The 27,399-nt window shown below is 43.5% G+C and overlaps 1 protein-coding gene across 8 annotated transcripts in view; it reads left to right on the top strand.

Annotated features, from left to right (window-relative positions):
- KLHL13 (kelch like family member 13) overlaps positions 1-26,443 on the top strand; it is a 73,973-nt gene extending 47,530 nt beyond the window's left edge. For 7 of the 8 annotated variants that reach the window (XM_061598647.1, XM_061598646.1, XM_061598643.1 and 4 more), the window contains 6 exons: positions 5,747-5,888; positions 11,090-11,222; positions 11,445-11,641; positions 16,844-17,639; positions 23,542-23,655; positions 24,818-26,443. In XM_061598647.1, coding sequence (XP_061454631.1) covers positions 5,775-5,888; positions 11,090-11,222; positions 11,445-11,641; positions 16,844-17,639; positions 23,542-23,655; positions 24,818-25,305 — 1,842 coding nt within the window. In that variant the 5' untranslated portion in view covers positions 5,747-5,774 and the 3' untranslated portion in view covers positions 25,306-26,443. The remainder of the gene's footprint in view (positions 1-5,746; positions 5,889-11,089; positions 11,223-11,444; positions 11,642-16,843; positions 17,640-23,541; positions 23,656-24,817) is intronic. The other variant, XM_061598648.1, reaches the window with a different exon arrangement.
- Positions 26,444-27,399: the final 956 nt, after the last annotated feature.

Here is a 27,399-nt window from a genome sequence, read left to right as displayed (position 1 = left end):
TGTTTTGCTGTAACATCTGAATCGGGAGTGGCTGTGCAAGCCCTGGACTTGGTGCCTGGACTTGATGGTGGGCTGGATGAAGGCCAATAAACTGACTCTGAATCCTAGCAAGATGGAGGCGCTGTGGGTTGGTGGTTCCAGAGTTCGGATAATTGGTCATTTGCCTGCTTTGGTTGGGGTCGTACTCCCTCTGAAAGATCAGGTCTGTAGTCTGGAGGTGCTTCTGGATCCATTTTTGTTGCTGGAGGCTCAGGTGATCTCTGTGGCTAGGAGTGCCTTTTCCTAGCCTCGGCTGGTAAGACAGCTGCAGCCATTTCTGGACCAATATAGCCTGACCACTGTTGTCCGTGCACTGGTAACCTCCAGGCTGGATTACTGTAATGCACTGTATGTGGGACTGTCCTTGAAGTTGGTCTGGAAGCTGCAGCTGGTGCAGAATGCGGTGGTGAGGCAGCTCAGTGGGGCAGGGTATCGTGAACATGTCACCCTACTGCTGCAAGAGTTGTTCTCGCTGCCTGTTAGCTACCGGGCTAAGTTCAAGGTTCTGGTTTCGGTGTACAAAGCCCTATGCAGCTTGGATCCAGGATACCTGAAAGATCGACAAAAGCGCAGGTGACTTTTGTAAGATATTTACATAGCTGAGGCACGCACCCTCAAATTTGAGTACCTCAGCTTGTTGCCTGTTTGCCTTTAAGGCTGTGCCAGCCAAACACTACGTAGATCTGCATTTAGCGCTCATGGTTTTATATTTTCTAAGATAGGGAAAAAATGGCTTTGAAATGTAGCTTGAATAACTTGGCTAAAAGTGCTCCTTTCCATTTTGTCACTCAGTGTTGTCAGAAACTGGGCTCAAGTCTCCACTTATTGTCAAAATGGGACATAAACAATTTGAGCTTTTCGTGCTAATGAGATAGGCCAGGGTTGTGTAACGATAGCTCATATAGGGTTTGAAAATAGAGAATTCCCCAATGGGATAAGATAGCATCCAATGTTAAAAACTGTGATTGCCCAATGAAAGAGAGGAATGTGTGCCTGCACTTCCACATGTCCATGGGGAGCTTGAACCTCATTTTCTTTAATAGTAGTCTTCCGTGCCTGTGACAAAATGCTTTGAAATGAGGGATGTGCCAAAAGTAGTTGGTGATAGGTTGTGTTCAGGGTATAAGTATGCTGTTTTAAAAAAACAACAGGCTGCATGTGTTGGCCTTTTCTGCCTAACTAGACTGCTGGAACCTGGCCACTCTTGTGTGCAGAGTCCCTCTCCTCACATATTTTTGGTCTGCATCTGTTGTGAATTGTCCTCACTGCAGTTCTTTATAGCAGCCTTGCTTTTTACAGACTTTCTTATGCTGATTAAAAATCCAACTGGCTGCCCCCCCCATTTTAATGCAATGACGTGTATTGATCAGAGCAGTGGAATTAATTAGAAAGTGAATTAGCCTCCCTCTTTCCTGGAATTCCTAGCTGTGATGTAATATGCTCACTAGGAAACACTAATCAATATATTTACATTCATTATTACCTAATTAATTGTAGTACTTGTCATGTCAGCATTAATGAATGCAAATAAAATGCCTTTGGTCACTGTGCTAAATTGCATGTGCCTTCTGTGGATTCATTAGAATGACCGTTATTTTTTAAGCATTCCAGTTCTTTGATCTGTGGCCAATCAGGTGTGAGTCGCTAGTAATCTAGGCATCTACTGGTTGTTTTTTCCAGATGACTTGCATCCTCCACTTCCTGGATTAGATTGTACAGCCACAAGAATGACTGTATACTATAGCCAGCATGGATTTTTCGCATTCCGCCCTGTTAAATTGAAAATACCCCCATGCCATTCTGCAGCTTCCCATAAGCTCATTTCAAAACAAAATCTTAAAAATGTATAGTCCTGACCTCAGAAACATTTGCTTTATTAACCCTCTATGTTTTCATGGTGATACACAAAACAGTCAGAGAGAATTGAGAGTTCAAAGTGAAATGAAATGAATCTTCATTGCTGAGAGCCATAGGCTACCACAATTAAACACATGTAAAAGGAAAAACAAAATACATATTAAAATACAAGTCATATTTCAACAAAACACAGTTCAACAACATATAGTAAAAGAACTATATGGAAATGGACTGCCTTCAAGTCGATCCCGACTTATGGCTACCCTATGAATAGGGATTTCATGGTAAGCGGTATTCAGAGGGGACTTACCATTGCCTCCCTTTGAGGCTAGTCCTCCCCAGCTGGCTAGGGCCTGCTCAGCTTGCCACAGCTGCACAAGCCAGCCCTTTCCTTGTCTGCAACTGCCAGCTGGGGGACAACTGGGCTCCTTGGGACTATGCAGCCTTGCCCATGGCTGCACAGGTGGCAGGGCACGTAAACCCTGAGCCACTCACTGTGGGGTGATCTTTAGCTGGCCCTTGACACCCAGGAGACACGAGCGGGGATTTGAACTCACAGACTCTAGACTCCCAGCCAGGCTCTCCTCCCCACTGTGCTGTACCAGCTCTACTGACATATTGTGCTACCCTACAAATGTATAAAAATGCAAACACAATTTGGGTTGGTCTTTCATAGTCCAATCCACTTCCTGTGTAGATTGGGGTTTGAAAAACCAACTCAAATTGTGTTTGCATTTTTACAAATGTGTAGGGCAGTACAATATCTCAGAGAGGGGGTCAGGTCTCCTGTTCCCCTGGTGCATTTACTATAGCTGGCTAATTTCCCTGCTTTTTAAAGTTTGATAGAAATATCTGTTGGCTATAGGTACGTTCTTAAACTGCAAGGTTTTTTGCCTATTAGTGAATGCATTTTCATTTTGTGATAGTAAAATCTAAGAACCTAAATGCCTACCTTGCAGTTGGAGCAGCATTTTACTGAGGATGATAAATTCTGTACTTTTTTTCCCTTATGAAGAGATAAATTGTGCACTCCTGGCTTTGTTCTATGATTTTCGAGGCATTGCTTATACTCCAAGGGAAGAAAATGTATGCATGACTATATCCTGAAAAGAGGGGCTTTTTTGTTTATTTTAAACACAAGAAAAGGGGAAAGAATGGGTTTCTGTTACTATAAGGTTCAAAACCTTATCTAGAAATGCTTCCAGTGCCTTGCAAGGGAGTTTTCTTCCTTTATGTCATGTACTGCTGTTAAGGTCCCCCCACCTCCTGTTCTGTGCCATCCACCACCTGTGAATGCACAGCTTGATAAATTGGAGGTGCTTCTGATACAGTGAGCTTGGCTTGGTAAACTGAAGCATTTTTACCTCTGTAGTGAGAAGTTCCACACATGGGTGGACTCTTGGATTGCAACTATGTGAGGGCTGGCTCCACTTGGCAACTAAACATCTCTTGGTGCCTTAGTGCAATTTCCTGATATTTTTATCCATGCTGTTGAAAACTCTTTTCCCCTCCTTTTCTATTGTGTGAAATTGTGTGGCCAAAATGGCTGAAATAGAGAAGGGAGTTGCTTCCCCTGAAGTGGCATTTCAAGTCCCAAGTATCCGAATCCTACTCTTTGTCTGAAGGACAGTGATGTGGGCAGAACTGCGTTCCAGTGGTTCATCCTTCTGTGGGAATTCTTCCATTTCTTTGTCATATGAATGGATGCCAATGGTGACGGCGTTAGGCAAGCTCAGCAGTTTCAACGTTTTTACATTTGTTTACCACATACGTGTAAAATAAACATGCTAAATTATATCACACTCTAGGGCAGCAGGAAATTATCCACTGCAAACTGAGAAATTTCAAGTGCAAATTATGCTAATTTGCTCAAGGACTTTCTGGGGAGGGGAATCAGCATTTTTCTAGAAATCCCACATTACTACTGAAGGGCTACAGTTTGACTGTAGATGAATTACACAAGGCTGCTGGTTGTGTGTTCAGCGTCTGATTGAGTCATCGTTGAGGCATTATGTCTTTCATCAAATAAGTGCTTCTGTTGTCTATGAATGGTTACCTGTAATTCCTGGTAGAGCCCGTGCTCCCATGTTCAATCCCTGGCATCTTCAAGTAGGGCTGAGAAAGACCCTTGTCTGAAACCTGGCAGAGCTGCCACAAGTCTGTGTAGACAATACTGAGCTAGATGGAGCAATGGCCTGACCCAGAGCTTGCTATGTTCCTATGAAGTTATTATTGAAACCACCTTAACTTTGGCAAGGTAAGTTAGTTGCTTCCCTTTCTTCCCCCCCCCCCCCAGCCCAAAGCATAGTTTTAAACATGGATATACTTTTTTTCTGTGTGACACTATCTACTTGTTGCTGGTATAAAAGGCAAACCTGGAGAGGCTTTCAACCTTACTGAACATTTTCATAACATACAAAGGTGCTTCAAACTTTGAGGACAATTTCTAATAAAAATGTTTTCAGCCACTGCACCATCACCTCCTTTCTTAGACTTGTCCCAGTTGTTTCCTAGTATGGAATACAGTAAAGAATGTAAATCCTTAGATTAGGATTGTATAAATGTTTAAGCAGTTAATCAAAACGTGACATGAGGCTGTTCAGGTTACTTCTGCCTTGTTAATTGCAACCAAGAGAACTGTGTACTAAAGGAGGCATCACTTTCTGTTTCTCCCCATCTACAAATAACTGGGTGGTCGCATCTTAAATTAGAGACTTGCTAAATACATTCTGCATTTCTTTAGTGTGTGTTCTATGTATTTCACACCCATGGTTTTGAACCCGTGTTCACTGTTTGGTCCAAGTTACTTGTTTAGTACACCATTTGGCTGATTCCTTTCTGGACTATCCATGGTTTTGACTAATCCCTGAAAAATTCTCAAGTTTCAGAAATTGCTTTAAATAGATGTTGTCTCCCTAACTCAGAGCAAGGAAATGTCAACTCCAAGAACATGTTCACAGTAATTCTTTTAAAAACAATTTCCTGTTAATATAGGAATTGGGATTACTCAGTGCAGGTACAGAAAGGATATTAGTTTAAAATTCACTTGCCTTTTTTTGGCAATTATGTTAAAAGTAATTTCTGAAACTGATTTGGAGGCCAATGCTTTTATCTGCATGCTGACAGTATCTAGATACTTCTCAGTGAGACTGACAGTTGTGTTTCTGACATGTTATGAAACCAGTGGCTAGTTTTACACACTAACACATTACTCTGCACATGCTCACTGAAATGGCCATATATAAGGTGACACCAAAGTGTATGCTTTCCCCTGGAGGCAGTAATGGGTGCACAAGTTATGGGGAGCAGTCTTCCTTGTTGTTGTTGTTTTTAAAGTCCCATGGTCTGCTGTCTGACAGTATCTAAATTCTTTAGACACCTAAACCTTAGAAGCAGGATATACTTGTAAGAGAAAGTTTTAAGTTTAATTATGGTGAAGCTCAGTACCGTTGTAGTTGTTAATATCTTAGCAGTGATGAGTAATTTTAGACTGTGGTCTTACAGGGTCCCCCCGCCCCGCTTTAGATAACAATGTATACTCACTCCAAAATGTGGTAAGCCAACCCTGCTGCTTTTGGGGGCTCTCCTGCTCATTCTGCTCTGTGCGCATGTATGCGTGCGTGCACCTTAGGTCCTGTCCTGACAACACTACTGCTGATTGAAGGAAAGCCTAGAATCAAAGCTAAAAAGAGGCATGCCACATTTAAACACTTAATATTAGTTTAGCAGGAATCTGATCCAGGTCTCATTTTAGATCCTCCCACGCGTCTCTGGTTCAACATGTCATTCATATGGCAGGATGAAAAGCAAGGTTAGGATTAAGGTTGCTGTCTTCTGCTTAATGTTCTAGATCTCTGGTTGAAGAGGAAGACCCTCACATGAAAGTATCGCTTGGGAGCAGCGATATGGGTGTATCTGCCCACCTGCAGACATCAAAGGCAGGAACCACGAGATTTTTCACCAGCAACACTCACAGTTCTGTGGTACTACAGGTAGGTCAGTACCTTGACCTAAGGAGCCATGTCATCCTTTGAGAGTTCCATTGATCTCAAGGGGGTTTCTCTGAAGTTCTCAATGAGATTGTATCCCTTACCTCTGTGTTAGCGTGTTTTGGCAGTGCCATTGCAGATATTTGGTTTCCTCTGAGGGTCCTCTCCAGTACTGTGGAGCCCGGTTTGCAACTTGGTACACCAGTGAGCCAAGGGCAATGAAACAGGCTGGATGACAGCTAGAGGGCAAGTAGTAAAAGACATGCTGTGAGGCTGATCGGGCACGAGTAAAACATCATAACTGTGCCTACTGTATGGTGGTGAGGGCAGTAAAGAAGGCCCACTTCTCTGCCACCATTGCATTCTCAAGTAGTCTTCGAGTAGAGCTTTTCCATATTGTCAGGGGTCTGTTGACATCAACTCCAGGAAATGAAGTTTTAGACCCTTCGGAGGCCCACTGTGAATTGTTTGCAAGGCACTTTGAAGGTAAAGTTGCTTGCCTCTGTAGCAGTCTTGATGCGCCATCCACTTCTAGTGTATTCCCCAGTGAGGTGTCCAGTGCTATGTCTGCTGCAACTTCTTAGGATCGTTTTCAGTTGCTGTAGCCTGATGAGGTGGGCAAGGTACTTGCAACAATGCGGCCAGCAACATGTCCTCTGAACTCTTGCCCTTCGTGGGTTATTAACGCTTGCTGAGAAGGGTTGACTGAGTGGATCCAGGGTGTGGTCAACACATCGTTGTGAGAGGACATGGTTCCAGCCACCCTGAAAGAGGTGGTGATCTGACTGCTCCTGAAAAAGCCCATCCTGGACCCATTGGTTTGTGAGAACTACCGCCCAGTTGCAAATACCCCCTTTTTAGGGAAGGTGATTGAGAGGGTTGTGATGGGGCAATTGCAAGTACTCTTGGATGAAACAGATGATCTTGATCCATTCCAATCTGGGTTCAGGCCTGGTTATGGGACTGAATTGGCCTTCGTCACCCTGATGGATGACCTTTATCAGGAGAAGGACGGAGAATGCGACCCTGTTATTCTTACTTGATCTCTCAGCAGCTTTTGATACATGGTATTCTTCTGAACTGACTTGGTGAGATGGGTATTGGAGACACTGTTTTACAGTAGTTCCAATCGTACCTCCAAGGTCATTTTCAGAGAATAGCATTGGGTGATTGTGTTTCAGCCCCATGGTAGTAGAGCTGTGGGGTGCCGCAGGGTATCACCTGTTCCCCATGCTGTTTAACATCTATATGAAGTCCTTAGCAATGGTCATCAGGGGATTTGGGGAAAGGTGTCAGCACTATGCTGATGATACCCAGCTCTATTTCTCTGTAATATCTGAATCGGGAGAGGCCGTGCAAGCCCTGGACCGGTGCCTGGATGAGGGCCAATGAACTAAGTCTGAATCCTAGCAAGATGGAGACACTGTGGGTTGGTGGTTCCCAAGTTCAGATAATTGGTCAGTTGCCTGCTTTGGATGAGGTTGTACTCCCTCTGAAAGAGCAAGTTCGTAGTCTGGGGGTGCTCCTGGATCCATCTTTGTCACTAGAGGCCCAGGTGATCTCAGTGGCTAGGAGTGCCTTTTACCAACTTTGGCTGGTAAGACAGCTGCAGCCGTTTCTGGACCGGGATAGCCTGGCCACTTTTCCCACACACTAGTAACCTCCAGGCTGGATTACTGTAATACGCTCTATGTGGGGATGCCCTTGGGGTTGGTCTGGAAGCCGCAGCTGGTGCAAAATGCAGCTGCGAGACTGCTCACTGGAGCAGGGTATCACCAACATGTCACCCTGTGCTGAAATAATTGCACTGGCTGCCTATTACCTACCGGGCTAAGTTCAAGGTTCTGATTTTGGTGTACAAAGCCCTAAACTGTCTGGGACCAGGATACTTAAAAGATTGTCTTACCTCTTATATCCCCAGTCAGTCACTAGCTCTGCAGGTGAGGGCCTCCTGCAGATACCATCTTATCAGGAGGTCTGTTCTGCACAATATAGGAAGTAGACCTTTAGCATAGTGGCACCTGCCCTTTGGAATGCCCTCCCTGTAAATATTAGACAGGCGCCATCTCTGTTATCTTTTCAGCACCTATTGAAGACCTTCCTCTTTCAATAAGCCTTTTAAGGAGAAACCTTATCCCAGTCTGCGTCTGTGTTGGAATTGCTTTTAAAGATGTTTTGTTTTAATATTTTTTAATGTCTGGTTTTCGAGTGTTTTAGTATTTTTGTTTGCCACCCTGGCCTTTTACTGGAAGGGCGGGATATAAATAATACATGCAACGAGCAAGTTCCTCGCCAACATATTGTCCTTTCTGGAGCTGAAGAGTATGTGCTCCTAACCTGGACTTCTCCTCTTTCTGCCTTCCTCCAGGGCACTGAAGCAGCCTCAGGGAAGGTGGGGGACCTATTGCCTCAACACCTCTGTGGGAGCTGATGATATGTGCTTCTGGCCTGGGCTTCTGCTTCCTCAGGGCAAAGGGGTCCCTGTGACTTGTTAGGTTCTGAAATTTCTTCTCTCCCTCTTCTGCCAATTAGACATTCTGATCAGATTAGCTACAGCATCAAGAAACCTGACCTTTCTCTGTAATTGAAGGAGACAGTAGTGCAAGTTTGACATTGTGCAAACAGAGAGAGAGAGAGAGCTGTTTGTCTAAGAATCACATTTGGATGTCTTGAAAGGAATTTGTCACTGAGAAATGGTCCCTCAGTGTCAACATTTTGCTCTTCCTACCTTTTAACTCCCCGGGCTCAGAGCATGTTTCGATGGGCAGTTCCGTTTCATTATCTGTCAGCCCACTGTGCTGGTGTCAGGGCACATCCTGTGAGCACGGTGAGAGTAACCATCTGCTACCCCTACCGTGTGGTATGCCATTCTGTGACTTGCATTTGAAATTGCTGTGAAACGAGGCTAAATCCCACACCTTGGCTAGGCTGCATTGTTCCCCCATTGATTATATGGAGGAGGGGAGGAGGAGAGTTAGTGCCGTGATGATAATGACGCCTGTATTCTGGGAGCCTGCTCCAACCAACTGTTCACTTTGCGCTCTGCTGATTTTTGTATTAGAAATGGGATATTGCAGGGATGGGCAAAAGGTTTTGTGTGGCATGTGTAAAACAGAATGAAAAGAATCCCTTGATGTGCATGTGCTTTGGCTTGAGGATGAATAGCATCCACCGTCCTTCCATTCTCCGACCTCTCACATATTCAGATGTTTTTAAAGCTTTTTTTTTTAAAAGATTTTTTAAAGCTGCTTTGTTTTAATATGTTTTAAAGTCTTTTGATTTTTAAGACGTTTTAGAGTGGTTCTAGTGTTTTTTTGCCACCCCGGACTCATATTGTTATGTGCCTTCAAGTCGATTGCGACTTATGGCGACCCTATAAATCAGTGACCTCCAAGAGCATCTTTGGAATTGGGATGTATATTGAACGCTTCCAGTCTGTGGGCCATTGTTTAGTTTTCCATATTTCTTGACAAATTTGTCTAGGAGAAGGGTGGGATATAAATGTAATTGTTGTTGTTATGTGCCTTCAAGTCAATTACGACTTATGGCGACCCTATGAATCAGCGACATCCAAGAGTATCGTGTCATAAACCACCCTGTTCAGATCTTGTAAGTTCAGGTTTGTGGCTTCCTTTATGGAATCAATCCACCTCTTGTTTGGCCTTCCTCTTTTTCTACTCCCTGCTGTTTTTCCCAGCATTATTGTCTAAATAAATAAATAAATATAGGCCACAAGTGGTGAGGGACAGTATAAGGAAGGAAGTGGCAGGGAGAACTCCTGGTGCGTGGGAGAAATAGGTAGGGGGAGAGAGCAGAGTAGCAGTACTAACGTTTAGCATTGACTCTAAAGGAGTGTTCGTAACTGCATCCTAGTAGTTTGGAGTAATAATAGTATTATTATTCCCCCCCCCCAATATTGTAGATTGGTACGTTGAGAACAGCTTGCTTAAGTCTATCTAGTGGTGGTCATGGTAGAGGTGAGATTTAGACCAGAGACTTCTGCTCATAGCTTGGCTTTCTAACTCTCTTACCACCAGAGCTAGAAGCTCTCTTGTCCATCTTTGCTGTGAGAGTGGACTTGTAGAGTCCAGTTATGCTCCTGTCCAGCTTGGAGGCTTCCCTTGGGCATCTAGTTAGCTGCTGCGAATACAGGATTTTGGACTAGATGAGCTTTCAATGCTATGGCTCTGTATTTTTCAGTATTCATACTATTCAGTTGGGTCCTTTCTTATCTGTTTGTTCTGATACATTTACATTTCCCTGTCCAGTTTTTCTATGTGCTTTATATCTTTGGGGCCAGTCCTGCTTTCTTTTTTTCAAAAAAGAGACAACTGAAATGAGTTGTTCAGGCATCCGCCAAAATGTATTTATGAGTGTAGTAATTGACTTTTCACATCTCAGGTTTTATCATTAATATTTCAACATACAATAATGAATTGTAACCAAACCCCAGAGCCTTGGTTACTGGTTTCTAGCAGGGCATTGCTTGCAAAGAGATGAGAGCTGATAACCTCTGATTATAAAACCACATTTTATTTGTTACAGGAGCTGGGTGGACAAAGCTAATAAGATTGAGAGAAGGCAGAGTTTCATAAAATGGGGAAAAACCTGTCCAAGGTTTATTTTGTGGCTCTTGCGTCCTTAATCTACTATAGTGTAGTTGGTCAATTGCTAGTGAGGGATATAAGGGACCGGTGTGTCCCCCCCCCCCTTGTTTGTGGTGTCCTTTGCAAATGGTGGGCAAGGATCAATGCTGGATTCAGATTGTGAACTTGCAGCTAATGGTAAATGCAGCCCATCCTAGCCTATTATGATTTGAGCTCGTCTCATTCCTAACCATATGAAGAAGTGTACCTTGTGCCCTGACAACTATGTCTGCATTCTGGGAACTTGCTTCAGCCTGATTTTTTGGTTTATTTGAGAGGAAGACTCCTGTAGCATCTTCCATCCTACATTGAAACTGGCAGAACTGCTGTGTTTTCCATCTCCTTCAGATTAACAGCTTTTGAGTGATGATGGCTCTAGTTAAACCAAGCACGAGCTAATTCTAAAGGGTCAACTACTGGGGTTTCCCTTCAGGTTCCGGTGACCAGCAAATAGTGTGGGGTTGTCTTCAACCATTGTGGAGCGGCTTTCCCTTTGCAGTCAATAGAACTTGTTCTTGAAGCTGAGTGGAGCTGTTGATGCAGTCTTTTCTCTTGTAGGGTTTTGACCAGCTACGGATAGAAGGTTTGCTTTGTGATGTGACGCTAGTGCCAGGCGATGGTGACGAAGTGTTTCCGGTTCATAGGGCAATGATGGCGTCTGCTAGTGATTACTTCAAGGCCATGTTCACAGGTACAGTTGATAAGGTGTATTCTGCGCTTTTATTTTTAAAAAGTTCTGCCATGTACGAGCATGTTTGGCATGAAATACCCTTGTGGTTTGTGTGTGTTCATACAGTATCTTTTGTCCAGCTGATGGTCATCTGTGAAGTGGCTTTGTTTTGGGGACAGATTTTTTTTTATAGGGGAAGCTCTTTCAAGCTTTAACCATTTCTTATTCAAATTTTGTTCTCAGGTGGGATGAAAGAACAAGACTTAATGTGCATTAAGCTCCATGGCGTGAACAAAATAGGTTTAAAGAAGATCATTGATTTTATTTATACTGCAAAACTTTCTCTCAACATGGACAACCTTCAGGATACTCTAGAAGCTGCCAGCTTTTTACAGATATTACCTGTGTTGGACTTCTGTAAAGTGTTTCTTATATCTGGGGTAAGACATCTTAGGTGATCGTTCCGTTTACCTCTCTATTTTGTGTGTGTGTGTGTGTGTGTGTGTTAAAATCACAGTAAATTTGAAAGATTCATAGAGTTGGAAGGGACGTCCCAACCCTGTGCTGTGCACAAAATCTAGTACTGCAGCACCCTGATAAGTGACCAACCAGATTCTGTTTTAAATTTTCTAATGAAGATTTCACCACCTTCCAAGGCACTGTGTTCCTCAGACACCTAGTAAATGCCTCTTAAACTAAAGCAGAAGCGGTTATCATAATAACTGTGGCAGCGAGTATGATAGGTTAATTATTCTTCCTGTCACAGAGGTAGATGTGACCAGCTGTGGTTGCAAATATGTGTTGGGAGTCCTTTTCGGTGAGATGATTTAGTGGTTCTTGCAAAAAACATTGAGTGGCCTGGATTTGCTGCAGTTCCCTCTTGAAAGATCCTTTGGTGACAGGGTTTTCTATGAGTAATATGTGAAAGATATCGATGCCATTATATGTGAATGGGGTTCTCTTGCCTCATTCCTTTCTCATTCAGGATTCTAACTTTTGAGGCTTCGACATTGCTAGGCAGGCTTATTGTTTAAGGCACGTGTCAGGATTTTTGCAACATTGGGAGGTTCTTTGCTTGAGAGAGATCTGAAAGTCCAGGTTATAAACTGTCTGCTTGTGCCAAGGCAAGCATTTTCAGGGTATGAAACAGCTGGGCTCTGTCACATTGAGAGATGTTACGCAGGTTTTGTTCGCCGTGAGGTTTGGGTGAGAGCATCTTGTGGTTATGTAAGGTCCATTAACTCTGATTTATGTGTGTGTTGGTCAGGGCAGATGGGCTTAGAATCCTCATTGCTTTTAAATGGGTTGTGCTTAAAAAGCCAGAGACTTCTATGTCAGCTTGTAGGTTGCCTGCAAAGTACCCTCAGAAAAAACCAGACATGACATTGACTTAACATGCAACTACTTAAAAATGACACTGGATTTTAAGATATGTCTTGAGATCTATGAGAGAGAGAACACAAGCCTTGAAACTGTGCAAGGGAAAGAACGTTGTGAAGCGCTTTAGCATATGCTGACGGTTCTACATGAATGCATCACATTTTTTGTTATGAGATATGTAATCGTAGACCCTGTGTTTACGGACCTGAATTAGAGGCTAGTCCCTTCTACGCTTACCAAATAGAATTCCAATTCTGGGTTCAGTCTGGAATCTCAGATAAAGAAAATGATGCCTAAACTCTGGATGCTTGAACATTGGAGTCCATGGGACAGCTAAAAGGCAAAGAAAGGTCCCCACATTTTATGCCTAGGTTTAGTAATGAGGGAGAGATACTGTGGCGTAGTAGTTAGTATGTTGGACTGCGACCTGGGAAACCAGGGTTCGAATCTCCACACAGCCATGAAGCTCACTGGGTGACCTTCAGCCAGTCACTGCCTCAGTCTCAGAGGGAGGCAATGGTAAACCCCTTCTGAATACCGCTTACCATGAAAACCCTATTTGTAGGGTTGCCATAAGTTAGAATCGACTTGAAGGCAGTCCATTTCCATTTTAGTAATGAGGATATAGGATTATCTCTGTGTTGGTTATGTTTGCAAACCCATTAACTGCAGGCATCTCCTAAATCCTCTCCTTTTTCATTTCTGTTACTGCCACTTCACAATTTCCTGGCTTCAGCTATGTTATTTGGGGCTGCTGTCTTCAGCTATCCTATATATCTCCCTAGCATTTCATTTTAGCTGCAGTTGCTGTATCTGACACTCTTTGCCACCCGTCTCCATGTTTCTAAGCTATGTAACCGAGAAGTTTCTGCCACATTACAAGAATAAGATATTTAAGATATTTTCCACCTTTTTTTCTAGCTGGTTCTTCAGTGATAACAAAGTGAAGGTTCTAAAGTTGCAGAACCATAAATCCAGTGAGGCTGACCGCAGCCCCCTCCCAGCCAATATTTGAGTCGGGGGGGGAGGAGTTCTGTGATTTTCACCTGGCATCCACCTCTTTGAGGAGAAATCTGTGGCCTTCCTAGGCTAATCAGTGATAGGTGCAGGAGGATGTTGCTTTCTTCCTCCTTGGACTCAAAGCATATGTTTGGGTTTGCATCCATTTTTCAGCCTGCTGTGGCCCACCAACTGTGTTGGCTGCCTCACCTGCATCTGTGACATGCTGAGTATGGAAATCTCTGGGAGAATGGAAGCCTTGTGTGCTGTCACTGCCAAACTTGACAAAAGTACAAGTAGCAATAACAAGGCTTTGGGGAAATGGTAAAAGAAAAATGGATAAAGGGATGCGCAGACAGGGGAGGAGGACATACGAGGATGCAAGAACCTGTAGCAATGCACAGAGAGTGGTGTGGGATGCAGAGGTACCTATGGGTGGGGGTAGCCTGGGGTGCGGAGAAGAGATCCTAAGCCATATGGCTGGAGGGTTTACAAAGATGGAGGTGCAGTGACACTTGTGGTTGTAGACAGTGCTCATTGGGGTACAGAGATAAAGGAGGGTTAATGAAGAGTAAGTTGCAAAGAAACCAAGGTTAACTTGCCTCACTTAGTGGTGAGGCCCTCTTGACTGACTTAGAATGGCCCTCGGAGTGATTTCCGGGGTGCCCTCCTGCCCTTTAGTACTGTCTGCATTCATTTGCTTGAGCTGCTCACAGTCTGTTCCAGCAGTACTCTTGAGCCTGTCTGCTGCCTAAGTAAAATCATTCAAGTTGAAGACCGTTTGCTGGGAAGAAGCTTTCTTTCAAATTCTCTTGGAATAGTTACTTACCCGTTCAGGTCATGTTCTGCATATAAAGTGAAGCTGTGAATCATCAGGTCTATAGCTCTTGTGACATTAAATGCCCTTTGAAAACTATTGTCCTCAAAACAGCCCCACATGAAAAGTCACTTCTTGTTTTTAAAGGCAGGTAGCTAAGGCTAAGTGGCTTCCCCCCCCTACTGTCATTGTTTCATGTTGTTGAATTGTGTACATAAAACTCTGCCAGAAGTGCTGAACATGAGCTGCGTTCTGAAATGAATGATAGTCCTGGGCTGTAATTCTTGTCCAGCATTCCAGTGACTTGCTAGGAGTTAAAACCTTTCCTGCTGTGGATCCACTTTTCTTATTAACAAACAAACCACCTGGCAACCAAGCAAAGTTTATACCATCTTATAAAATGTGCTCTGATAACTTGATAACATTTCTCAAGCAGCATTGTGTGATTCACTGTTTTGCATTCTGTCCCATGCACAATTAGAGTACTATAGCTGCAAACCTAAGCACTTGAAAGAAAACCCTGTGGAAATTGGAGACTTCTAAGCATGCACGTTTAGGATTGTGGTTTAGTCATAAGAGCTTCTTAGAAGAAACATGAAGCCATGTCGCAAGCTAAGCCAACAAGGTAATTCATTACCAAATAATTAAGGAGGAACCAGTTGGTTACAACCTTCGGGTTTGTGAGCAATGGCCAATAGCAATAAGGTAACTAATTGGGAATCTTCATTGGGAATGAAGAAATCTAATGACATGCTGTAATTGAGAAATGTATTTGAAGTGAACTCACCATGCCACCACATACTTCCTTAGGCTCAGACAAGTGGTATCTTAAGCATACTGGATTTTAAGAACAAAATAAAGTTAAGTTCTTTGCACTCAAGAGAGTTTGAGACTGATCACGGGGTGAGGTGGAGGAAGAAGGAATTGGAAGAGCACTAGTTCTTCATTACAAGTAACAAGGGCTGGTTATAGTTTGTAGAGGGACAGCTGAGCCATCAATCCCCTGACCCACCCCAGAGCCAGAAGGAGCCATGGGGCGTAAAGAACTCATGGTCCTGAGAGCTGCCAGGTAGGATGGCTTCCTTCAGCAGGAGGGAGGGAGGGAGTCAAGTGAGCCACGGAGCTTGTGTGGCCCTCACTGATGGACTGTATTTATAAAAGTATGTATTGACCGCCCCCTCATATAAAATATCAAGCCGGTCTATAGCAAAATAGGCAAATACAATAACATAAAATGCATTAAAATTACAAAGCAGTCATAAACATGACCAGCTCATCTTGGAGGCTTTTAAAGCTGCAGTCCAGGAGCAAGCCAAATGCTGGCTCTGGGCTTTGCCCTGGGAAGGCAGAAGATGGGTGAAGACTGAACTCCCTCCCCACTCATAACTAAGGGGAAAGGCAGCCTGACAGCACAGGACTCTGTCCCTCTAAGAATCTCCAGTGCTGACCCCTCAGGCCCCATCCCCACCAAGAGAATTACACAGGTTAATTGGCAAGGCTGTTGTCCCAAAGCAGTCTGGGCTTCCAGGATTTGAAAGTGACAGTGGTACAGGAGACGTTGAGGGTACAGACACATGTCACACATTTGGAAGGTAGTGTGAATGTTATCCGAGGACTAGGATACGGGCAATGTTTATGGGGATCATTGGAGCCTTGACTTTGATCCAAAGGGTGCCACCTCGTTGCTCCAGCCATCTGGAGCAAAATTTGGTTTGAATCATAAGGATTTCTTCTCGGAGTCAGGCTTGTCCTCCCCTTCTCCCATCACTGTTGGGCCTTCCTGCCTGCTTTGTGACTTCTGTTCCCAGTGTCTGGATTCCAAACATAAGGCGGCCATTATCTTCCTGCGCTGTTCATGAGCTTTCCAGAGCCATCTGACTGGCCATTATTGGAAACAGGATGCTGGATTAGATGGTCCTTTAGTCTGATCCAGCAGAACCATTCATAACATTTTTCAGGTCGAGTACTTCTTCCTTGTGGACTTTATAATATCTGCAAAGTTTTTTGGAGATTAAGATCTCTTAAGTGTACATGCTACTGTAAAAAGAGGAGGACTGCACCTTGGTGGCAGATCATACACATGCAGTAGACTTTTGGTTCAATCCTTGGCATGTCCAGGTGGGGTTAGGAGAGACCCCTTGGAGAGCCACTGCCGGTCAGTGTAGACAGTACTGAGTGAGATGGACCAATATAAAGCAGCTCCCCATGTTCCTGTAATGCTGTGTACACTTCATGTGGACAATCTCTGCTTGCACATATCTCCAGAATTTTCCTGGGTCTCTTGCACACATAAGTCCAGAAATACGTTCAGTTTGGTACTGCTAAACCACCTTGGGCGGTGTTGTGTCTCAGCATTAACTAGCCTTGTGTTACCCTAATGCGCCTAAGTTGACGTCTAGCTAGAGCTTTAAAGGGGTTTGATCCGTCTCTTTTCTTCCCATCATAGGTTTCCTTAGAGAACTGTGTCGAGGTGGGGCGGATTGCCAACACGTACAACCTCACAGAAGTGGATAAATACGTGAACAATTTCATCCTCAAGAACTTCCCAGCGTTGTTAAGTACCGGTGAGTTTGTGAAACTCCCCTTTGAGCGCCTTGCCTTTGTCCTTTCGAGTAATAGCCTTAAGCATTGCACGGAGCTGGAGCTCTTCAAGGCTGCCTGCCGCTGGCTGCGGTATGAGGAGCCACGGATGGAATGTGCAGCAAAACTCATGAAGAACATCCGGTTCCCCCTGATGACTCCACAGGATCTTATCAACTATGTCCAAACGGTGGATTTCATGAGGACTGACAACACATGTGTCAACTTACTCTTGGAAGCCAGCAATTACCAAATGATGCCCTACATGCAGCCAGTGATGCAGTCGGAAAGGACGGCCATCCGTTCAGACAGCACTCACCTGGTTACGCTCGGGGGAGTGCTCCGGCAGCAACTGGTTGTCAGCAAGGAGCTGCGGATGTACGATGAGAGAGCACACGAGTGGAGGTCTCTGGCACCCATGGATGCACCCCGCTACCAGCATGGCATTGCTGTCATTGGGAACTTCCTGTATGTTGTTGGCGGACAGAGCAATTATGACACGAAAGGAAAGACGGCTGTTGATACGGTGTTCAGGTTTGATCCCCGGTATAATAAGTGGATGCAAGTGGCTTCTTTAAATGAAAAGCGAACCTTCTTCCACCTAAGTGCCCTCAAAGGACATCTGTATGCAGTTGGTGGTCGAAATGCAGCTGGTGAATTAGGTAAGTCTTCTGCTCCGGGCATGGAAAATCCCCTTTTTTCTGCCCTTATGACAAATGTTCCTTGCTTTGGTATGCAGATAAGAGCTAATCTTGTTTTTATTGAAATGATTTTTTGGTCTAACCTGTGAAGAAGTGTGCATAGGAAGCTGCCTAATCCCAGCATACCAAACTGTAGCTTGTGTGTACACGTATTTGCATTCACCGTCTTACTCATGACGACAAAGTGAGAATGTGAGATTCTGCCTACTAATTCGTGGGTTTTCTGTAAGAAAATGGGAGTTACCATGCCTCTTGCAGTCAGACTGCACAATCCTATGTGTGTCTACTCAGTAGCAAGTCCCATTGAGTGCAAGTAAGTGGACCTTACTCCCAGATAAGTGGATGATGGCAGCCTAAGATTCTTGGTTCTGGTCACTTGGCATCTTCCTCTTGGAAAGTGTAGAATGCAGGCAGCCTTGTTCATAATGAAACCCAGCAGATGAGACCACACACTTTGTCTACATCACTTGGTGATGATCCTCATTTAATTTCTTCTTTCTTGATATGTCCTGACACTCTGTTCCAGTCTTAAGCAATTATCTTGGATGTTCTATGGGCAGTTAAGTAATTGCACTAATTTTCCATAAAGAGCTAGATCTATTTGTATGAAATCAGTATCTGGCTGGCTGTGTGTCTGATTTTGTGGCTGCAATGCTTCCCCTCTTCATTTAATTGCATTGCAAGTTATTTTTCACTTTTATTGCAGCCTTCATAGAAATTTGCTGCACAAGGGTGGAGAACTGACACAATCTTTCTTTTGCTGCCGTAAAAGAAATAGCTAGGAGGGAGGGCAGTGGTGAGTTTTCATTACATTACGTGGCAGGAGAATAGTGGGTTGGAATCCACTCTTTTGGTGCAAAAGCACAGTAAGCAAAACCATCTGTGAAGCTCTCCTGGACCTGCTAGAGTGCAACTTTGAACTTCCAAAAAAATCCTGCTACATTTCCTTCCATCAGAGAGAGCTAATATGCACTTCATCAGTGCTGACCTTGAGGGTATGGCTTTTGTCGCTTGGAAGACTTCAGTCTTCTTTCTAACAGGAGTTGTTCTGCTGGGGCCCATTTTGATATAGAACAGCTTTCCCCAATCTGATGCCCTTCAGATCTTTTGGACTTTTACTGTTGGCCTCCATGCTGGCTGGTGCTGATGAGAGTCCAGAACATCCGAAGGGCACCAGGCTGGGAAGCCTGGTTTAGAACCCAATGTTGGAAGAAGGTTTGTTCGGTGTTGTTTTTTATTTCTGCATGGGTTCAACCATGACTAAAATCTAGGATGGGAGGAAATGTTAAGAACAGTACTGTCATTTGAGGAGAGAATCCCCTGTGTCTTGCCCAGCTTAATTTAGCCTGAAAGTGATTGCAGGCAAAATGGAGTAAGGACATAAGAGCCTGCTGGATCAGGCCAGCAGCCCATGTAGTCCAACATCGTGTTCTCCCAGTGGCTAACAAGATGCCCGTTATGGGAAGCCCACAAGCAGGAGCCGAGTGCAAGATTTTATGCTGAAATGCTTACCCTGAATAGTGATGGTGAAATTGGGCATCAAGTGTGTGCATCTGGAGCCGCAGGAACATTCACAGAGTTTTGGACTGTGCAAGTCTATTGCAACGTAGTTGGAGTCCATTTATTTACCTGCCATGTTTTCTACATGCCTTTGTGCTCAAAACTGTCCACTGAAAATAAAGACTATCTCTACATTGAAATAAAATCTTTATTGCTTAGCCAAAGATTGTCACTTGTCGTACAGCAATGCAACAACAAGTAGAACACCACTCAGAGTATGATTAACACAAACTTACTTGCAATGTCCAATCTTTTTATCACTACAACACTAACAGTTCAACTCTTAGCAGTTCATTTAAAACATATCAAATGTAGGTGATAGGGCACCCTCACATCCCAAACCTGATGGCATTAATGCCTAGTAGCCCCCCACCTTATGAAGGCTGCTAGGGCTGGAGGGTTGGGCAAGGCATGACCCCTGATGGTACGCATATAGCCTCTCTTGCCTCAACAGGGCAGGGAAAGGCCCAGAACATGCGTCGGCCACCTTCATGATATGGAAGAACAGACCCATGTTTCCATTTTCAAGCATGTATGCACTTTATCCAGCCCAATACTTGTATATTATTACTCTACGTTTCTTGGAATATAAAAAATTTCCAAGGTACAGTCAGGACAAGTAATACTCCTCCAAACTGTTCACAAGGGATAGCTATAGATTACTATAGTGCAGGGATTTTAATTTTTTATTTTTACCACTGGCCTGTCATCAAAAGGTCCCAGGGTGGGTCACAGCAATGTAAAACAAAACACTAAAATGGATCAAAACCAATAAGAGCTACAACCAGAGTGGGTCCTAAAGAGAAATCTGTCTTAAGTATCAAAAGCCAGGGTAAAGAGGTGCGTCTTCAGCATACGACAGCAGCTGAAGCCCCCTGGTCAGTGATTACAGAGACACACAATTGCCCTTTAAAGGAACAGATTAATGCTACATGAGAGCCAGTGTGGTGTAGTGGTTAAGGTGTTGGACTACAACATGGGAGACCAGGGTTCGAATCCCCACATAGCCATGAAGCTCAGTCGGTGACTTTGGGCCAGTCACTGCCTCTCAGCCTCATGAAAACCCTATTCGTAGGGTCACCATAAGTCGGAATGAAGGCAGTACATTTACATTTTTAATGCTACATATGAAAGAGGAAACAAAGCATCTTAAACAAGAAAGCAGCCGGTGGTGCTAATGTGAGTTATATGCTGAAGTACAAAATGGGCCATCTTGAATTCCTCCTTTAAAAACAACAAAACAATCCAAGACCAGCAATTGCTCCATTCGCATCCATTGCAGAAGGAGGCCAGAGAAGGCTTGCTTATTTGAAGTCTGAAACCTATTAACTATGGCATTCTTTACAGTTAGGAAATAGAATTGATCTCTTGTTAAGGCTATTAAAGGTGTGAGTAAGGAAGGAGGTGAAAGCAATGGAAAGGACACAGTTTGTGAATAGGTCTCTCTTTTTCTTTTTTTTAAGAAGGGGGAAACTGTTTGAACATATTGTCTGCCATTACACATGGCTCCTGGTTAAGGATGGGGAAATCTTCCTATGACATAAAACAATTTGAGATGACTTACTGTAGTTACAAGCCTTGTAATTAAAAGATAAAAGAATTTTAAAGAAGCTTCAGTAAACTCCAGGCATGGGGAAGATCTGTGGTCTTCCAGATGTTGCCGAACTCCAACTCCCACCAGCCCCAGCAAGCATTGCCAATGATCAAGGATGATGGGAGTTGTAGTCCAGCAACATCTGACGGGTTGACAGGATCCCCACTCCTGAGGAAAAAGGTTTTTGTTATGTGCCTTCAAGTCGATTTTGACTTATGGTGACCCTATGAATCAGCGACCTCCAATAGCATCTGTTATAAACCACGCTGATCAGTTCTTGTAAGTTGTAAGTCCTTTATGGAATCAATCCATCTCTTGTTTGGTCTTGTTTTCCCCAGCATTATTATCTCTTCTAATGAATTGTGTCTTTTCATTGTGTCCAGAGTATGATAACCTTAGTTTCATCATTTTAGCTTCTAGTGATAGTTCTGGTTTAATTTGTTCTAACACCCAATTATTTGTCTTTTTCGCGGTCCATGGTATGTGCAAAGCTTTCCTCCAGCACCATATTTCAAATGAGCTGATTTTTCTCTAATCCACTTTTTTCACTGCCCAACTTTCACATCCATACATAGAGATTGGGAATACCATGGTCTTGAGTGATCCTGACTTTAGTGTTCAGTGATACATCTTTGCATTTGAGGATCTTTTCTAGTTCTCTCATAGCTGCCCATCCCAATTCTAGCCTTCTTCTGATTTCTTGACTATTGTCTCCATTTTGGTTTAATGACTGTGCCAAGATAATCCTTGACAAGTTCAATGTCCTCGTTGTCAACTTTAAAGTTACATAAATCTTCTGTTACTACTTTAGTCTTCTTGACATTCAGCTGTAGTCCTGCTTTTATGCTTTCCTCTTTAACTTTCATCAGTATTCATTTCAAATCATTACTGGTTTCTGCTAGTAGTATGGTATTGTCTGCATATCTTAAATTATTGATACTTCTCCCTCTAATTTTCACACTTCCTTCATCTTGGTCTAATTCTGCTTTCCGTATGATATGTTCTGCATATAAAATACACCCGTCTCACACCCTTTCCTATGGGGAACCAATCAGTTTCTCCATATTCTGTCCTTACAGTAGTTGTCCAGAGTATTGGTTGTGCATCAGGACAATCAGATGCTGTGGCACCCCCATTTCTTTTGAAGCATTCCATAGTTCTTCAAGATCTACGCAATCAAAGACTTTGCTGTAATCTGTAAAGCACAGAGTGATTTTCTTCTGAAATTCCTTGCTCCGTTCCATTATCCAACGTTTGCGATATGATCTCTGGTGCCTCTTCCCTTTCTAAATCCAGCTTGGACATCTGGCATTTCTTGCTCCATAAGAGCCTTTGCTGTAGAATCTTGAGCATTACTTTACTTGTATGGGATATTAAGGCAATAGTTTGATAATTGCTGCATTCCCTGGGATCCCTTTTCGTTGGAATTGGGATATATATTGAACACTTCCAGTCTGTGGGCCATTGTTTAGTTTTCCATGTTTTTGACAATTTTTTGTCAAAATATGGACAGATTCAGTCTCAGTAATTTGTAGCAACTCTCTTGGTATGGTATCTATTCCTGGTGATTTGTTTCTTCCAAGAATTTTAAGAGCAGCTTTCACCTAACATTCTAAAATTTCTGGTTCTTCATGGTATGGTTCCTCTGTGAATGAATATTTCATCTTTGCATCTCTTTTATATAATTCTTCAGTGTATTGCTTCCATCTTCCTTGTATTTCATTTCAGTCAGCCATTGTGTTCCCCTATTGATTATTCAACATCCCTACTCTTGCTTTAAATTTCCCTTTAATTTCTCTAAACTTTTGGAATAGGGCTCTTGTTCTACCTTTTTTGTTGTCCTATTCTATTTCTATGCAATAATTGTAATAGTTCTCTTTGTCCCTACATACTAGTCACTGTATTATTGCATTTAGGGTTCTGACCATGTTTCTTTCTCCTTTGCTTTTGCGTTCCTTCTTTCTTTAACCATTTTAAGAGTTTCTTAGGTCATCCATTGAAGTCTTTCTCTCTCTTTAATCAGAGGTATTGTCTTTTTGCATTCTTCCCTGATAATGTCTCTGACTTCAATCCATAGTTCTTCTGGTTCTCTATCAGCTAGGTTTAAAGCCTCAAATCTGTTCCTTATTTGATATTTATATTCTTCTGGGATATTTTGACTCAGTCACCTGAGATCCATACTGTCAAGCCGACCAGCCCAAGTTGTTCCCAGTCCTTGTACCTTTTCACCGCTCTGGTTCCACCTCCTGCCTTAGATGATCTGATGCCTCAATCTGTGCAACTTTCGTTCTAATAGTTAAAGACCTTGGCATTCGAAGAGCACTCCCTTTCAGGTATGATTAGGGACAGACTGCCTAGGAGCCAGACCTTAGCACAGTGGAGGGGATCCTGGTGCTTCTTCCTCTGAGAGAGTCAGCCATGGCAGTTATAGCTAATGGTTATTCTCTGCTGGAGCAGGGTCCAGGCATGATGGAGGGGTGCATGTGATCTGGTTCTTTTCCCCTTGGATGGCCTCACTGATGGCTGTTGGGGGCCATTTGCATCTGATAGCACTATATAAATAAATGATAACAAAAGACCTCATTCACAGCCACCCTCAAAGTTCAGACTGAGGACCTGCTTGAATAATATGGAGGAGGGGCAGAGAGAAATTGTAACTCAGTTTTTTAAAAAAGTCTCATTCTGTTCATTTGTGTTTTTCTTAAATAGCGACAGTGGAGTGCTACAATCCAAGGATGAATGAGTGGAGCTACGTGGCAAAAATGAACGAGCCCCACTATGGCCACGCTGGGACTGTGTATGGGGGGCTGATGTATATTTCAGGTGAGCAGTCATTTCTGAGAGAGATTCTCCCCTCCCAAGCAGTATCCATAGCCTTAAAAAATGGCAGTCTCTATAGCTGTCTGTTCCAAGATCAACTTACATTTTGTAAGGATTTCTAACGTGCCCTCCAAATCCTAATTTCCCTCAAAAGTGCTCAAAACAGGACACTCTGTGAAATTTCCAGACTTCATTGTAGATACAATTATCCCAGTTGATAGATGATTGTCTGAAACAGCCTGCTTAAGAACTGATTTGTGTTTTTTCTCTTAAACCATCAGACAATTACAAACCCAGCCTCCATCCTGCCTCTAATCCCACAGGAGTCCCTATTATAAAAACTGACTCATTTTGATAAGTTATACCTCAGGAGAGGCCTAGCAATTCCAAAGAATACTACAATAAATGCTGCATTTTTCAGGTAGAACTCGGGAACTTTGAAGTCTAAGTAGAGTATGTAAATCGTGCCATCCTTGAAACACCTCATCAAAGAGAGAAAGAGAGCAGCCTGGAGTCTGCTTGGTTTTGTTTTGCCTGATTCACACTGAAACACTCTAGTAGTTTTTTTTTAAAAAAAACCTTCTTTTAGTTGAGAGCAGCAGCTACACTGAGGGAATAAGCTGTCAATTCCCCAAACAATTGTCTTCCCTGGAAGTCAGAGGAGCAGATGGCCTCCCCCATGCCTGCCTGTGTCGGAGTGGAGCGCATAGGCGGATTCCCAAACAATTTCTCCCACCTCATTCCTCAGATCAAAATTTCCACACTTTGTTGTAGGGAGTTGGCAACAGGATCCCAGCATGCTGGCAGGTGCCACGTTTCATGGCTGCATACTAACTTTCTGTGTTTTGATTGCAAGTTATTTATTGTATTCATATATTTATTAGAAGCCTTTTTATGTACCACTCTGTTCATTCTATTTGAATTTTAGGGTAGTGTACAGCCAGTTTATATTGCAATACAAATAAACAATAATTACAACCTGTACAACAAAAGGTACTAAAAGTTTTAAATGAGTGGATGAATGGAAACGGGTTTGCCTGATGCTGGAAACCATTGCAGCGTATTCAAAGCTGCTTACAGTTCCAACAGTGTGTAATAAGACAACAAATTCTTTTTTTTTTTTTGAGGGGTATTTTCTTACATTTGGTGCATTTCTCTCTCCCAGGAGGCATCACCCATGACACTTTCCAGAAGGAATTGATGTGCTTTGACCCTGATACGGACAAATGGACTCAAAAGGCTCCGATGACCACAGTTAGGGGCCTTCACTGCATGTGCACTGTTGGTGACAAGCTTTATGTCATTGGTGGGAACCATTTTAGAGGAACCAGTGATTATGATGATGTTCTAAGCTGTGAATATTACTCGCCAACCCTGGACCAGTGGACACCAATTGCTGCTATGCTCCGTGGTCAGAGTGATGTTGGGGTGGCTGTGTTCGAAAATAAAATATATGTTGTTGGAGGATATTCATGGAACAACCGTTGTATGGTAGAAATAGTCCAGAAGTATGACCCAGAAAAGGATGAGTGGCACAAAGTTTTTGATCTCCCAGAATCCCTTGGGGGCATCCGTGCCTGCACTCTGACAGTTTTCCCTCCGGAGGACAATACGGGCTCCCCTTCTAGAGAATCGCCTCTTTCAGCACCTTGAGAAGCAGCATCCAGTTGGACTTGCCGTGTTGTCGTTCCAATACTGTTGCACTGCATCAGGGATTCCCCTCTTTGTCTTCAGTAGTATCTATAAAGGCTTACCCTGAAGCAATTGGCACAACAATGGGGTTGAGGGCGAGGAGTCAAAGAAAGGTGGACATTACTTGTGCTCTTTGGTCTAGAAAGTGTATTGAGTGGACAACCAACTGCTGAGCAAAGTGGCGGTGGTTTCTTTTGCTGGTTTGTTTGAGCCAAATGCTTAACAAATAAGAAAAATGAAGTGTCTGTCGTTAAAAAAGGGAGGGGAAAAACACCTTTGCGTTAGGCACATTGATGCTGTGTATGGGTGCACAGGTAACATACAGCAGGAAGCCCAGTAAGTTGAGCCGGTGGGGGGAATGCAGTGAATGGGAAACCTTGTTTTGTGACGCTTTGGAGCTGGAGGTCCATCTTTCCTTGCTGCACTTTCTGAGAGAGGGAGAGGGAGCCCCTGCCAATGCAAATGTCAGCAGCTCTCTGGCCTCAGCTACCTCCCTCTTCTAATGGAGCATTTCAGACCTGTTTACGGACTTGACACTGGGGGTGCTTTCCAGAGTATATGGCATATGAGAGAAACCCAGCAGTTTTGAAACCATCAATAAGGTTTCAAAACTGCCGACCCTGAATCCATAAGCTAGAGTACTTTTTTAAAATAAGATTTTCCATTTGTGGTACACTCCATGAAAAATGGAACGTGTCTGAGGTTTTCAATTGTGTTTTTTCTTTCCCTTCTCTTCCCCCCCCCCCCGGAAAAGAAAAACTGATTCATTGTGGGATCCTGAGCAATTCATACATGGGGATTCGGTTCAGTTGTGCAACCCAGTTGGATGCCTGGATTTTGGGTAGACAAGGGCTAGACTCTAAAAGTTTGAGCAAATGGTTCCCTTCAGATTGAATTTCCTCTACTTTGCCCTTCTCCCCTCCACTCCCCAGGCATCCCATATCTTTTCGTTGGTAAGAGAACTTGCCTTTTAACCTCTGTATAAAATCTCAGTTAATATGGTTATTTAGCACAAAATGCAGCTTTGACAAAGAGCTGCTTTTGCTCAGAGAATTCAGACTACCCTATTTCTTTTGTTCAATAAAATCTTTAACTGCAATTAGTTGGGTGGTGGTTTTTATTTTTAAAAAGGTCTCATTAGCGTTCTCTCCCTGTTGCCAGGAAACGTCTGTATCTATCTTTGTGTGTGGGTAGCACAACCTGCTGGGAAGCCAGTTTTGCAAGAGCTTCCAAAACAGGGGAGCTTGACCTACTTTCCCAGAAACTCCCCTGGGAAGCCCAGGCTGAGCCCATTGTGGATTCAGTGTCTGCAAGGGGTAGGCATTGGGCTGAATGGTTCTTTGCAGAGAGACGGCTTGACTGAGCTAAAGAATCTAACCCACCAGATGCGGCAGCATTTCTGGGTCATGCTTGGAATGGGTTTGTCATCTACGGCTTGGAGTGACTTTGAGGCACGGCAGCAGTGTGCTTCAATATGCAGGGCTGTGAGGAATGTGTGGTGCGGTGAGGCAGTATGCTTTACAGAGTTGGACTTAGACCAGATGCAGTATTGGGTTCAGATCTCTGCTGAGCCACGTAACCCGCAGGGTGACCTGGGACCACTCTCTCTAACGGTCCACAGGTAGCCAACGTGATGCCCTCCAGATGTTGTTGACTGCAACTCCCATCAGTGCCAGCCAACAGCACTAATAGTTAAGGGTTGATGGGAGTTAGAATCCAGCATCATCAGGAAGGCATCACATTGGCTACTCCAGGCCCTAACCTAAACCAAACCTACCTTGCAGGGTTGATAAGAAAAAAGGTATGAGAGGAAGGATTGTGTATGCCTCAGCTCTTGGCAGAAATGCAGGATAAGACTATAATACAAATTAAAATGAATAAATATTATGCAGCAGCAGAGAGAAAGCACAGCGTGCTACATTGGCCGTATAAGTTAGCTTTCTGAGAACCTTTTTTCTTCTTTATTAAGTAAATTAGTTCTTATGGATGCGAAGATGTGCTTGAAAGTGTGTGGGCAAAACCTGCTGACATCTCAGGGGCCAGAGAGCAGTGATG

This window comes from Rhineura floridana, chromosome 16, assembly GCF_030035675.1.
Source record: "Rhineura floridana isolate rRhiFlo1 chromosome 16, rRhiFlo1.hap2, whole genome shotgun sequence".
Classification (NCBI taxonomy): Eukaryota; Metazoa; Chordata; class Lepidosauria; order Squamata; family Rhineuridae; genus Rhineura; species Rhineura floridana.
Note: the sequence above shows the minus strand (reverse complement) of the source record. Positions and strands in the feature narration are given on the sequence as shown.